Genomic DNA, 13,434 nt, shown 5'->3' on the forward strand with positions numbered 1-13,434 from the left:
TTCTTTTCATTTATCCTACATTGAGATCTATTAAGTTACAGTATATGCCTCATATTTACTTATTCACTCTCTTCATGACTTAATTTAGATCCTAAGCCTCTGGAATTGCAAATATCTTTGCACATTCCATTGTAGATGGTCAAAAACTTGTTGATTCTAGTTTACAATATCGTCTATAGATCCTTCCTTAACTTCATGTATGTGTATTTTTCTTGACATACAATGAAATACACTATAGGTTCAGCGTAACTGTGGTATTAAACAGAGTAAAATATGTTTTGTTTTGTTTAAATATCATTTTTGATGATGTTCAGAATTTTATTGGATGTGCTATCTGAAACAGAACATAAGTGCAAGTCTCAATCTATATTATGACCATAAGGTCATAATGCAGAGTTGTGTAAATTTTCCCCGAAGCACTGAACACACCCACATTGCAGTTCATGTTCTACTTTTCTACCTACTCAGCTAATCTTTTTTTGTTTGACCTTCCAGAGAGCAGCCCTGGACAGTGTAACAGTAGGCTGGGGAGTATGCACTATCATTGGAGTAAACGTTGGTGACAATGGATTGAATGTTTCTGCAGTGGAGCTATTAATGGGCCGTACTCTAACTGGCACAAGCTTTGGTGGTCAGTTTTTATTTTCTTTTTTCTTCACAGTACTACTCAAATTATCATAATGAAGGTTACTGAATGGAAAGAAAAATTATTTTTTAAAATATTGAGTGCCTAGAACATATCTGAAGACTACATGAAAGCTATTTACTCTATTGGTTACTTGAAAGTAAACAGAATTTTTATAGAAGGATCACTGTAATTTGCAAATTGAAATTCAATTTACATTAAAATAGACCAACATAAGGGAACAAAAGGTAGACTTGGATCAAACTGAGATAATTTCTTATCTAGAAATAGAAAATAATCTTGAATTTTTCTCTTGAAGAAAAAATTTAATAGATTAAAAATACAAAAAAAAAAAAATTAAAGATGGCAGGAGGATAATCTATTTGAAACAACCCATATCTGACCTAAAAATTTCGTTCATTTGACAAACACTGGTTAAACTATCCCTTCATGTCAAGATCCATGGGTTTATTTGACATTTTGGGCAATTACAGGTTGGAAAAGTGTCACTTCTGTTCCAAAGCTGGCTGCTGACTACAAGAATAAGAAATTGGATTTGGATGCATTGATCTCCCATACCCTGCCTTTTGACAAAGTCAATGAGGCATTTGACCTAATGTACCAAGGAAAAAGGTAAATTACCAGATGAGTGAGCAGTCTCAAAAATCTTTACAATGATTCTATTTTCATTTGATGTTGAAAACTAACCAGTTTTTCTTTTCTGACACTTCCACATTATCAGAAGTACTCAAAACCCTTAAAAGATTAAATAGTGGCCATTTGGAAAAAAGAAAAGCTTCCTACTCTATCTCCCAAATATACATGGAGTATATTAAGTCATGTCTGATTATTTGCGACTCCATGGACTGCACCACACTAGGCTTTCCTTGTCTTTCACTATCTCCCAGACAGTCCTTCACTGTCTCTCACTATCTTCTCTCTCTTTCACTAATTCACTCTCTCTTTGCTCAAAGTTATGTCCACTGAGTCAGTGATGCCATCTAACCATCTCATCCTCTGTCGCCCACTTCTCTTCCTGCCCTCAATCTTTGCCAGCATCAGGGTTTTTCCAGTGAGTCAGCTCTTCACATCAGGTAGCCAAAGTATTGGAGCTTCAGCTTCAGCATCAGTCCTTCCAATGAATATTCAGAGTTGATTTCCATACACTGTTCCAAAATAGAGTGATGGTATAAACTGACACACATTTTCCCCTTTGTAAACAATTTTTAACTCAGTTGGGGCTACTCTGGAGAGAGAGTGATTTCTAGATTATAATGTCAGGTTCCTTTGGTACATTATTGCCCTGGCTCAGGAATCACTGTGGTCTGCAATTGACATAGAAGGCCCACTCCGGGCCCTTCATTATCAGATTCAAATGAAAACCATGAAAATGTGAGCAGTGGGGGGCAGATGTCCAATACTTCAAGGATGTCCCAACTTTCTCATTTTCTAGGTTTGTCATGGGTATCCTGTAAGTAATTCAAGTCTACAATTTCAGATATGTTGTTCTCTCTTGGCACAGACCCTAAGAACTGATTTATAAAAGTATCCCAATTATGGGATCCCTAGTAACTGGGGAGCAAGACTAGGATCAATGATTTTGGTTAAAATAACCACAGCATTGGTCAACGGGAGCACAGGACAAAACACCAGGAACAGTATTGAATAGAGAAAATGCAAAAAGGCAACAAAAAGAAAATATATCACAAAAGAGGCAGGGGAAAACCATACAGTTAAATGACAGGAATCTGAAGCAGAGAATAAATGTTGCAAAAGAAGAAAATAGGTCCACAGTGTGAAGACCCAGGATATTTCCTGAGGAAGAAACCTGAGAAAATATCTCTACTATATGAACTTCCTAATTGGCAAATGTGTTCACTGCAACATATCAAAAGGAATGTCAATAAAAAGAAAGGAAATCATCCCTGCTGAGTGAGGTGAAGATAATTTTCTTTGCAGTTTGAGAGCAGACTCCCTGTGCTTTCAGATAGCTTAACAGAAAAGGAATGTGTGAAGAAGAAACTGAATCTCTTGCATGAATTTCTGCAAACAGAAATAAAGAAGCAGTTATGTGACTATGTAAATTACATAAAGAAGAATTATCAGTGGAGGGCTACTTGGGTAAAATCAAATCCTTTTTATATAAAGATCTGTCCTTGGAGAACAGAGCTCAGGCTTTCAGTTGAGAAGTGAATGGATGTCTAGAAAACAAGTGGTAAAGACTGCAGAATGAGAACAGCAGAGGAAAACAAGTCCCCCAAACTTGTTTCTAAACTTTGTATACCTAGAAAAAGCAAGTCTGATGAGAAACAAAGTTTAGGCCCACCCAGGATTATAAGGCAAACTAGCAGGCAGACCACCATCACATCTCATTTCACAAGGAGACCTGAGGAAGAAATTGAAAGACCAAAATTGGACAATTTTGTCAATGAAGAAGAAAAGGACCAAGAGGAAAAAAGACATAAAGTCACATCCAGAGAACCAGTTGCTAGACCACTCGCTGCAGAAGAACCAGAAAGAGTAAAACCCGTAAACACACTTGGAAATGGAAGAACAAAGAGATGAAGAGATTTAGAAGTCAAGCCAAGAACCAATGCCTAAACAGAAATCTAAGGAGGAGCCACACAGAACCAGAAGTTCAGGCTGAAATGGGTAAAGGAGATGAGAAAGATGGAAAGAAACACAAAAGACAGCCCAAAGACTCTAGCTGCCAGAGACAGGAAGAAAAATAACCTGAAAGAGAAAAATCACAAGTTTCTCATTACAAAGATAAGGATGAAAAATTCTGGACACTGGAAGTCCAAGATTAAAGTGCCAGCAGAGAGGAGAAGAGACGGAAAACTACATCCAAAGACCCAACTGAGAAAAAGAAAAAACAGCTCAAACTAAAACAGTGGTGTCCTCCAAGACCCACCCTCTGAAGTGCATTCAATGCAGACAGTACCTGGATGATATCACATCAGACCTCTTGGAGCTGTTCCTAGTAGGCAAATGTGAGGACATGTAGCTTTTCACACATTCACAGCAAAGTAAAGGTCTAGAAAGTTCTGTCAGAAAACTAGGCCTTGGAGGGGGCGTGGATTCTGATGCCCTGATGGCAGAGGATGATAGGGAGACCTATATCCACAAGCAGTGGTATGATCAAGACTGTGAGAGATTCAAGTTCCCTCCAAAAACTCAGGTGATGGAGGAAAAGTAAAAAGTCTACACAAGCTGTGCGTATCTGACTGAAATGAGGCAACAAGAAATTCCCAAGATCACAGAGCAGCTTGAGCACCTGGATGGCCGAGTTCCCTATGGTTCAGTTACCAAGCATGCCATTCAATATCAAGTGGGTGAAAGTGTATATACCTCTACCCTGAGGCCTTCGCGGTGGACACGCAGCTGTCCATTCCTGTAAAACACTCACAGAAGGAGCCTATGGATATAGATCTGAATCCAGAATACTACCAGAAATACATCAAACTACATCAAAGGCAGAGACCTGGACACCCCTGAGCTATACTGAATTGGCCACATAAGACATCTTCTGTATCAAGAGTAATGGCAAGCCCAATGAGAGAGACATCAAGGTCAGACAAGTTCTACAGGTGGGCAAAGGCCTCTGCTCTTCCAGGAGGCAGTAGATTCTGCCAGAAAATCATGCCTACAAAGGAGCTGTAACATGGCACACATGGTTGTGTTTTAAGAGTTAGGTAGAGGTAGTTTTTTTTCCCAAATGTTTCTAATTATCTGTGGGCACTGACAATGACCATAACTATCTGTCATAGCCCTTGCTTTTAGACCTCTATTTTAAAGTTGCAGAGCTCTTTCTGCAAAAGAAAGAAGTCCAGCGAATGACAAAAGCACAGGGGTGGAATGTGTGGGCTCTGTCTGAGCCACTCCCAGGGATCCTTGAGTTCGGTTTATGACTATCTGCATTCTGTCCCTTCTCATGAGTCCCTTCCCACTCGCTGCTCTTTCTGGGCTCTCCTTCCTTCCTTTTCACAAGGTCTTTCCCTGTCCACACTTTTCCTAATATCTTGACTTCACTCAGTCTTTTTCTGGTATCCTAACAGTGGTTAGGAGCTAACCTGAAACTAATCCATACAGATATAAAGTTGGTTTACTTCCTAGCTATTGCAAAGTGAAGATTTTCTAGAGAAAAAAAAAAAAGAGGAAAAATAAGCATTATTCTTTAAGCTACACAGAGTAATTTAGTGTGTAAGCCCCACAATATCTTGTACAATCTCAATAACCCTGTAAAGTAGTATTCATCACATTAGGAGTTGGATTAGGATTTAGGGCCTTACTGGGCTCCTCTAGTGACTCAGATGGTAAAGAATCTGCCTGCAATGTGGGAGACCTGGGTTGGATCCCTGGGTTGGGAAGATCCCCTGGAGAAGAGAACAGTTATCCACTCCAATATTGTGGCCTGGAGAATTCCATGGACAGAGGAGCCTGGCAGGCTGCAGTCCATGGGGTTGCAAAGCCTTGGACATGACTGAGCAACTTTCACTTTCACTTTAGAGCCTTACTGGCATTCAAGCTCCTCCAGCACTCTTTTTTCAGTCATGGCATATATCCACAAGGACTACTAAGTAGCAGCCAAATGGAAAATGTTGCACTACTTTAGCAATACCTGGGCAAGACTCCCACACTATACCATGTAGGCCTGATAATCAGTGGAGAATGGAGGCCAAGAGGTAGACCACCTGAATGAGGTCTCCGGCTTCCCCCTGGCTCACCAAGAAAACCAGTTGACTGCCCACACAGCTAGAAAGGTGGCAAAAGAGAAGGCAGAGGATGGGCCTCCCCAGGGATGCTGATACAGCCAGGTATGCTGATACCATACAGGAACAGGAAGTACAATTGAGGTTAGACCCTCCTGCCATACTAACTGCATAGTAGCAAGGTAGTGGAGGGAACACAGCACCCAGCTGGCCTCTTAAGGTGCAGTGACCCTGACTTATGTTGTGGAAAGGCCACAGAAGTTCTCCTTCCATCGGAAGGTGCAGCTCCAGGTCCTGGGTGAAAACAGTATGTATGCTGGCAACGTGCTGATGCCAGGGATTTCACAGCTCCAACAGTAAGGTCCAGGAGAAGATTGCATATATTGAAGGAGTAGAAATCTTTGAATTCTCTGAAAGCAGCATTCCACCACATCAACCACTAATTTTTTTGGTGCCCAATTTTCTCTAAGCTACAGGAGAGCCAAGAACAGTTACCCCAAGATGAAAATCACACTACAGTCTCCACTGTAGTGGAGTGCTCTACTTCTCTATAACACCAGTGGGCAACAAGAACTTTGCCAGAGTCAAGTGAGGGTCTCCAATTTTTCCCCAGGTTACTAACACCATATGAAATATTAGTAATGTCATGAATGGAAGTGGGTGACAAGATAAAAGAAGTTAGGCTTAGCAAAGTAGGTATTTATACAGAAATATTAAACCCAATCTTGAAACAAACAAAGAAAAATTATTTGTGGATTTTGGTGAAATTTACCATGAAAATTATACTGATTGTTGTTTTATTATTATTAACAGCATTCGGACAGTCCTGCTGTTTTGACAACACCAGGAACAATTTGGAATACTAGCTGACTAAATCTGAACCTGTCTTGTTAATCCATTACCTGATATGATGACTAATGATAGCCATGAGTTTAAACAGATATTTACAGTTAATACTCAATATTAAATAGCTATAAAATACATCAATATTTCCTATGTTGAATAACCTTGATAGTTGATATGTTTATGAAGAGAGTCATATGATGTTTGGACATTGTTTAAAACTAGTTCTGAGAGCTGGAAGTGGGGAATGAAGGGGTCATAAATTAAACTAGATTGTCTATATGTTTATAATTTTTTAGGTGGGGTGATATATATATGGGGTTTCATTATACTGCTCTCTCTACTGTTGTATATATATGTTTTAATTTTTCCATAATAAAAACCTTTTTGCCAGAAAAAAATCATTATTGATATGTAGACTGTAATAAGATACATATATCTTTAAAATACACATCATATATGTAACACAATTTAAAATAAGTAACAAGCTATTCTTCCTTAATTAGCTGCTAAATAATTTTAATACCTGTTAATTTCTCTTAGCTCCACTTCACCACTGTGAACTATAATCACAAGTAGTGGGATATCAGAAACTACATAAATGAGTGTATATATATATTTTTTTAAGAAAATGTATTTATACTCTCTAATTTCTGTTTTTATTAAATAAGTCCCCTTTTTATTTCAGAATTATCACAATGTACAATGTGAACATCTATTTACTAAAGTTGTACTAAATAATCTATTAATAACTCAATTAATCTATTTTCTTTTTTTTGACAAATATATATTGCTTTTATGTGGAATCTAAATAACTATTACAAATAAACTTATTTATAAAACAGAGATAGAGTCACAGATGTATACTAGAAATGACAAAGAACAATGTACTTATTATAAATGTAAATAAAGCTACTAATAGTTGCAGGACATAATAGACAATAAGATTTATATGAAAAGCAAAATGAGAGTTTTCAAACTATTATACTAACAGATTTTACAATGGACAGTTTAAGATAGATAATAATTCAGTTCAGAGTAACAAAGACTATTTCTCAGTTTAGCATAATTTCTGAAATCTACCAGTTTGGGGTTTTGCTTGTTTGTTTTTAATGTTTACAACACACTGAACTCTGAGAGAAGATAAACTTCTCTGAAGTTTTGGCTGAGGAAGGTGGTAGTATCTCAAAGTAGAAACTTATATTTCTGTTTATGTAAATTCTCTCCTTAGAAATAGCAGCCAGTCGATCCATCAGTAAAGGCTCCCTTTGCTGGCATTGTGGGGGATAGGACGCACCCCGCGTGTGGCGGCCCCTTCTCATGCCATTCCCACGGTAGTTCTCTTCCTTCTCCTCATGCCCTGCCCTCCTCTCCTTGGCTTCCTCAGTCCTTCCCAGGTCTAGCTTGAGACCCACCTCCTCTCGGATCTTGGCAGCCACAAAGCTGTATTTATTCCCTGATCGCCTTTGGCTCTTAGTGTCTTTAGTGAAACCTTACCGCATGCAGCTTCTTCCATTGTTATTTTCAAGTCTATGTTGGTAAACTCCTTAAAGGTAGAACAATCCTTGAATCCACCCTTCTATTAGAAATGCTCAATGGATACATGGTGTCTGATACCAAAATTTATCCTCACAATGTTGTAGCCATGCGTTCCAGGAAACAAACTCACTCAGAAGGACAATGCAGATAGCAGAGTGCAGTTTATTACACCGGCGGGCCCAAGGCAGAGTCTCCTCTTAGCCAAGGACCCCGACCAGTTTTTGTGAAAACCTTATATATAATGGCAATCCACTCCAGTACTATTGCCTGGAAAATCCCATGGACAGAGGAGCCTGGTAGGCTACAGTCCATGGGGTCGCAAAGAGCTGGACACGACTGAGCGACTTCACTTCACTATATACCCTAAGTGTACCCACTCAAACCTGCCTCCCCAAATTCCCTGAAACTAGTCTGAACAAATGAAAAGAAAGATACAATCAAAGTTAACCTGTGATTCATATGCCTTAAGCCTAGGTAGTTAACAGTGGACAATTATCAATAGGCCTGTGGTCATACCCCAATAAGCATAATAGAATTTATGATTCTATTTGGTTACACAGATAATTAGGGTATTCTTTTAGGTAACGGAGAGTCTAGGTACGATCCTTGACGCTCTTCCATGGAGGGGGTGGGGGTCTGGTTTTCTAGTTGGTATGTCGTCTCCATAGATACTGGGCATACAGCTCAAAGTCCACAGTCCAGCCCAAGATGGAGTCCCGCTTTCAAGATGGAGCCTGTTCTGTCTGTTTCCTCCTTCAACAAGTCTCCGAATAGTTTGTATTAGACCTTTTGAATGAAATTTTTCCAAAACATTTCTATAGCCCTCTTTTTTTCCTATATAGAGAAATGCAAATCTAACCCTAATAACTTGGAATAGCCATTAGGAATATTATTTTTAATTAGTAATATTAATTAATTAAAAATATTAACTAATAAAGTTAATTAGTAAAATTAATAACTAGGCTAATAACAATTAACTAAGCTGTGAAGCAGTAGTTTCCCTCTCTCTCTCCAAACACTCATGCTCACCATCCCTGCCTCTATCAGTCTTCTATTTTTCCATATCTGCTTCTTTGATTTGAAAAACAAAAAAAGGCTCATTATTCCTAACAAAGATGCTGGGAATATTTATGAAATCAGTGAAAACTCAGGGTGATATATATGGGGTTTAAGGCTTAACCATTATCATTCCTTTAGCAGCAAAGGCCTTTTTTCTCATCCAGGTCCCCAGTTGAAATTACTAGTGAATTTAAATAGCCTAATTCTCCAAAATGTACATCTAATGTCGAAGTTATCCAAATAGCTCCCTCTTAAGGTAAGAAATAATGCTGAGTTTTTACAGAGTACTCCAGAAACAATAAAAATCATGCAACAATAATTCATTTGCTAATATGCAGAAAACTTCCATTTAAAACCTGCACTTTAGAGACATAAAAAATAATCTGCCAACTACTGACAACTGTATGGTTTTCCTGAGGGCTCTAATAGTCATCTGTTACTTTTTAAATGTTACTTAAAAAATTTTTGCTTTTTCATTATGGTTTATTATAGGATATTGAATATATTTCCTTGTGCTGTCCAGTAGGACGTTGTTGTTTATCCATTCTACATACAATAGTTTGCATCTGCTAGCCCCAAACTCTCAATTCATCCCTCTCCAAAGTGTTACCAGGTTTTTTTTTGGCTGTGCCTCTTGGCTTGTGGGATCTAACCAGCAGTGGGAGCTCCAAGTCCTAATCATTGGACCAACCACCGGAAAATTCCCTAAAGTGTTACTTTTTGAAATACTAGGAGCAATACAAGTTATAGTATTTCTAAGGCACAAAGCCACTGAAACAAAACTGAAATGGAATTTGACCCCTCCAAAATAAAAATATGAGACGAAAAATCCACCAGGTAAAGGTTAGTATTCTCTAACATAGTAAGATACACAGGTGTGTTTTTTAAGGATATTGTGACCTGCAATTATTAGAAATCTTTAAGAATGCCAGGTAACAGGGTGAATAATACCTGGATAAAAGCAATGCCATCACTTCTCCTTAGAAGGAAAAAAAATGATTTTTTAACATGTATTAACTGTCTTCAAACTGTCTTGGACTGTCATTGTTTTCTAAACGCTACCACAATGCCCTCTGGTGTTTGTTTCTTTAATATCTTTCCATCTATTTTCTTTGAGAAAATGGGCTTCCCTGGTGGCTTAGACAGTAAAGAATCTGCCTGCAATGTGGGAGACTGGGGTTCAATCCCTGGGTTGGGAAGATTCCCCGGAGTAGGAAATGGCAACCCACTCCAGTATACTTGCCTGGAGAATTGTGTGGACAGAGGAGCCTGGCAGGCTACAGTCCATGGGGTCACAGAGTTGGACACTACTGAGCAACTAACACTTTCACACACTTCCTTTGAGAAAAAGAATTCAGGGAGACAACAGCAACTTTAACATATATCATAGTTGACATTTTTAAAAGTACTTTCATGTGCATTATTTAATCTGATTCTTCAAAATTATCACTGGACCACAGCTTTTTGAAGGCAAGGCCACTTTTAAAATTCTTTAGGTGCTTTGCAAAGAGGTCAAATTTTTCTTTATGGCTAAAACTAAAGTTTGCCTCCCTAGTTCTGTTCTCTCAGTTTAGTTCAGTCACTCAGTCGTGTCCGACTCTTTGCGACCCCATGAATTGCAGCACGCCAGGCCTCCCTGTCCATCACCAACTCCCGGAGTTCAGTCAAACTTATGTCCATCAAGTCAGTGATGCCATCCAGCCATCTCATCCTCTGTCGTCCCCTTTTCCTTCTGCCCCCAATCTCTCCCAGCACCAGGGTCTTTTCCAATGAGCCAACTCTTCGCATGAGGTGGCCAAAGTATTGGAGTTTCAGCTTCAGCATCAGTCCCTCCAATGAACACCCAGGACTGATCTCCTTCAGGTGCACTGGTTGGATCTCCTTGCAGTCCAAGGGACTCTCAACAGTCTTCTCCAACACCACACTTCAAAAGCATCAATTCTTCGGCTCTCAGCTTTCTTCACAGTCCAACTCTCACATCCATACATGACCACTGGAAAAGCCATAGCCTTGACTAGACAGACCTTTGTTGGCAAAGTAATGTCTCTGCTTTTGAATATGCTATCTAGGTATAACTTTCCTTCCAAGGAGTGTCTTTAATTTCATGGCTGCAATCACCATCTACAGTGATTTTGGAGCCCAAAATACAAAGTCTGACACTGTTTCCACTGTTCCCCATCTATTTGCCATGAAGTGATGGGACTAGATGCCATGATCTTAGTTTTCTGAATGTTGAGCTTTAAGCCAACTTTTTTACTCTCCTCTTTCACTTTCATCAAGAGGATTTTTAGTTCCTCTTCACTTTCTGCCATAAGGGTGGTGTCATCTGCATATCTGAGGTGATTGATATTTCTCCCAGCAATCTTGATTCCACCTTGTGCTTCTTCCAGCACAGCGTTTCTCATGATGTACTCTGCATGTAAGTTAAATAAGCAGGATGACAATATACAGCCTTGACGTACTCCTTTTCCTATTTAGCATCACAAAATTCAATCCCTCTTCTAGCTGAAGCCGCCTAACACAATTCTTTCTCCCTTACCACCATGTCCTCTTTATTCCTAAGTACATATTGTTAAGTATTATTAAACTCAATATTCCATATGCAGTCTGAGAAACACCTATTCTGAATAATATACCTTTAAATGCAGGTTACATTTGTATATTCTTTAGTCAATCATCTCCACTGTTGACAAATATTGAACTGTGTAAAAGCCCTAAATATTTCCTCTCTGGAATGCTATTAAACCAGAATGCACATATTCTATAACTTAAACCCAAGGATAGACCATTTTTCTTCTCTGAAGTTTCAAGGTCTTTTTAGGAAGAATTTGTAAGTATATTAGGCATTTAATAAAAAAAAAAAAGGAGAGACTTTCTTGGTAGTCCAGTAGCTAAGACTCCATGTATCCACTGCAGGGCAATGTAAGTTCTATTCCTGGTCAGGGAATTAAGATCCTGCAGGCCACACAATATGGCCAAAAAGTAAAATAAAAATAGAAGAAGGAAAACAATAGCCTCTTTATTTTACTGTTATTAAATAACATTTTTATTCCTTTCTCCATTTCCATCATTAAAATTCTTTTTAATAGGCCTGCTTATACTATAATAAAATTTCAGAACCTGACCTTAAAAATAAAAGTCTTCATGACCTAAATGGACATTTCTCCAAAGAAAAAAATACAGATGGTCAATAGGCACAAGAAAAGATGCTCAACACTGCTAATTATTAGAGAAATGCAAATCAAAACTACAAAGAGGTACCACCTCACACCATTCAGAATCAGTTCAGTTCAGTCGCTCAGTCGTGTCTGACTCTTTGCGACCCCATGAATTGCAGCACGCCAGGCCTCACTGTCCGTCACCAATTCCCGGAGTTCACTCAGACTCACGTCCATCGAGTCAGTGATGCCATCCAGCCATCTCATCCTCTGTCGTCCCCTTCTCCTCCTGCCCCCAATCCCTCCCAGCATCAGAGTCTTTTCCAATGAGTCAACTCTTTGCGTGAGGTGGCCAAAGTACTGGACTTTCAGCTTTAGCATCCTTCCTTCCAAAGAAATCCCAGGCCTGATCTCCTTCAGAATGGACTGGTTGGATCTCCTTGCAGTCCAATGGACTCTCAAGAGTCTTCTCCAACACCACAGTTCAAAAGCATCAATTCTTTGGTGCTCAGCTTTCTTCACAGTCCAATTCTCACATCCATACATGACCACAGGAAAAACCATAGCCTTGACTAGATGGACCTTAGTCGGCAAAATAATGTCTCTGCTTTTGAATATGCTATCTAGGTTGGTCATAACTTTTCTCCCAAGGAGTAAGCGTCTTTTAATTTCATGGCTGCAGTCACCATCTGCAGTGATTTTGGAGCCCAGAAAAATAAAATCTGACACTGTTTCCACTGTGTCCCCATCTATTTGCCATGAAGTGATGGGACCGGATGCCATGATCTTCGTTTTCTGAATGTTGAGCTTTAAGCCAACTTTTTCACTCTCCTCTTTCACTTTCATCAAGAGGCTTTTTAGTTCCTCTTCACTTTCTGCCATAAGGGTGGTGTCATCTGCATATCTGAGGCTATTGATCTTTCTCCCGGCAATCTTGATTCCAGCTTGTGCTTCTTCCAACCCAGTGTTTCTCATGATGTACTCTGCATGTAAGTTAAATAACCAGGATGACAATATACAGCCTTGACGTACTCTTTTTCCTATTTGGAACCAGTCTGTTGTTCCATATCCAGTTCTGACTGTTGCTTCCTGATCTACAAACAGATTTCTCAAGAGGCAGGTCAAGTGGTCTGGTATTCCCATCTCTTTCAGAATTTTCCACAGTTTATTGTGATCCACACAGTCAAAGGCTTTGGCATAGTTAATAAAGGAGAAATAGATGTTTTTCTGGAACTCTCTTGCTTTCTTGATGATCCAGCAGATGTTGGCAATTTGATCTCTGGTTCCTCTGCCTTTTCTAAAACCAGCTTGAACATCTGGAAGTTCACAGTTCACATATTGCTGAAGCCTGGCTTGGAGAATTTTGAGCATTACTTTACTAGCATGTGAGATGAGTGCAACTGTGCAGTAGTTTGAGCATTCTTTGGCATTGCCTTTCTTTGGGATGGGAATGAAAACTGACCTTTTCCATTCCTGTGGCCACTGCTGAGTTTTCCAC

General features: G+C 39.2%; 1 protein-coding gene across 1 annotated transcript in view; it reads left to right on the forward strand.

The window, feature by feature from the left end:
* The window catches only part of LOC138082456 (all-trans-retinol dehydrogenase [NAD(+)] ADH4-like), a 39,543-nt gene extending 32,594 nt beyond the window's left edge, over window positions 1–6,949 (forward strand). Inside the window, exons 7-9 of the mRNA XM_068975794.1 lie at window positions 496–631; window positions 1,120–1,258; window positions 6,151–6,949. Of these exons, the coding sequence (XP_068831895.1) occupies window positions 496–631; window positions 1,120–1,258; window positions 6,151–6,175 (300 nt within the window). The 3' untranslated portion in view covers window positions 6,176–6,949. The remainder of the gene's footprint in view (window positions 1–495; window positions 632–1,119; window positions 1,259–6,150) is intronic.
* The last annotated feature ends 6,485 nt before the right edge of the window (window positions 6,950–13,434 follow it).

The sequence above is a fragment of the Capricornis sumatraensis genome, chromosome 7, assembly GCF_032405125.1.
Source record: "Capricornis sumatraensis isolate serow.1 chromosome 7, serow.2, whole genome shotgun sequence".
Lineage (NCBI taxonomy): Eukaryota > Metazoa > Chordata > Mammalia > Artiodactyla > Bovidae > Capricornis > Capricornis sumatraensis.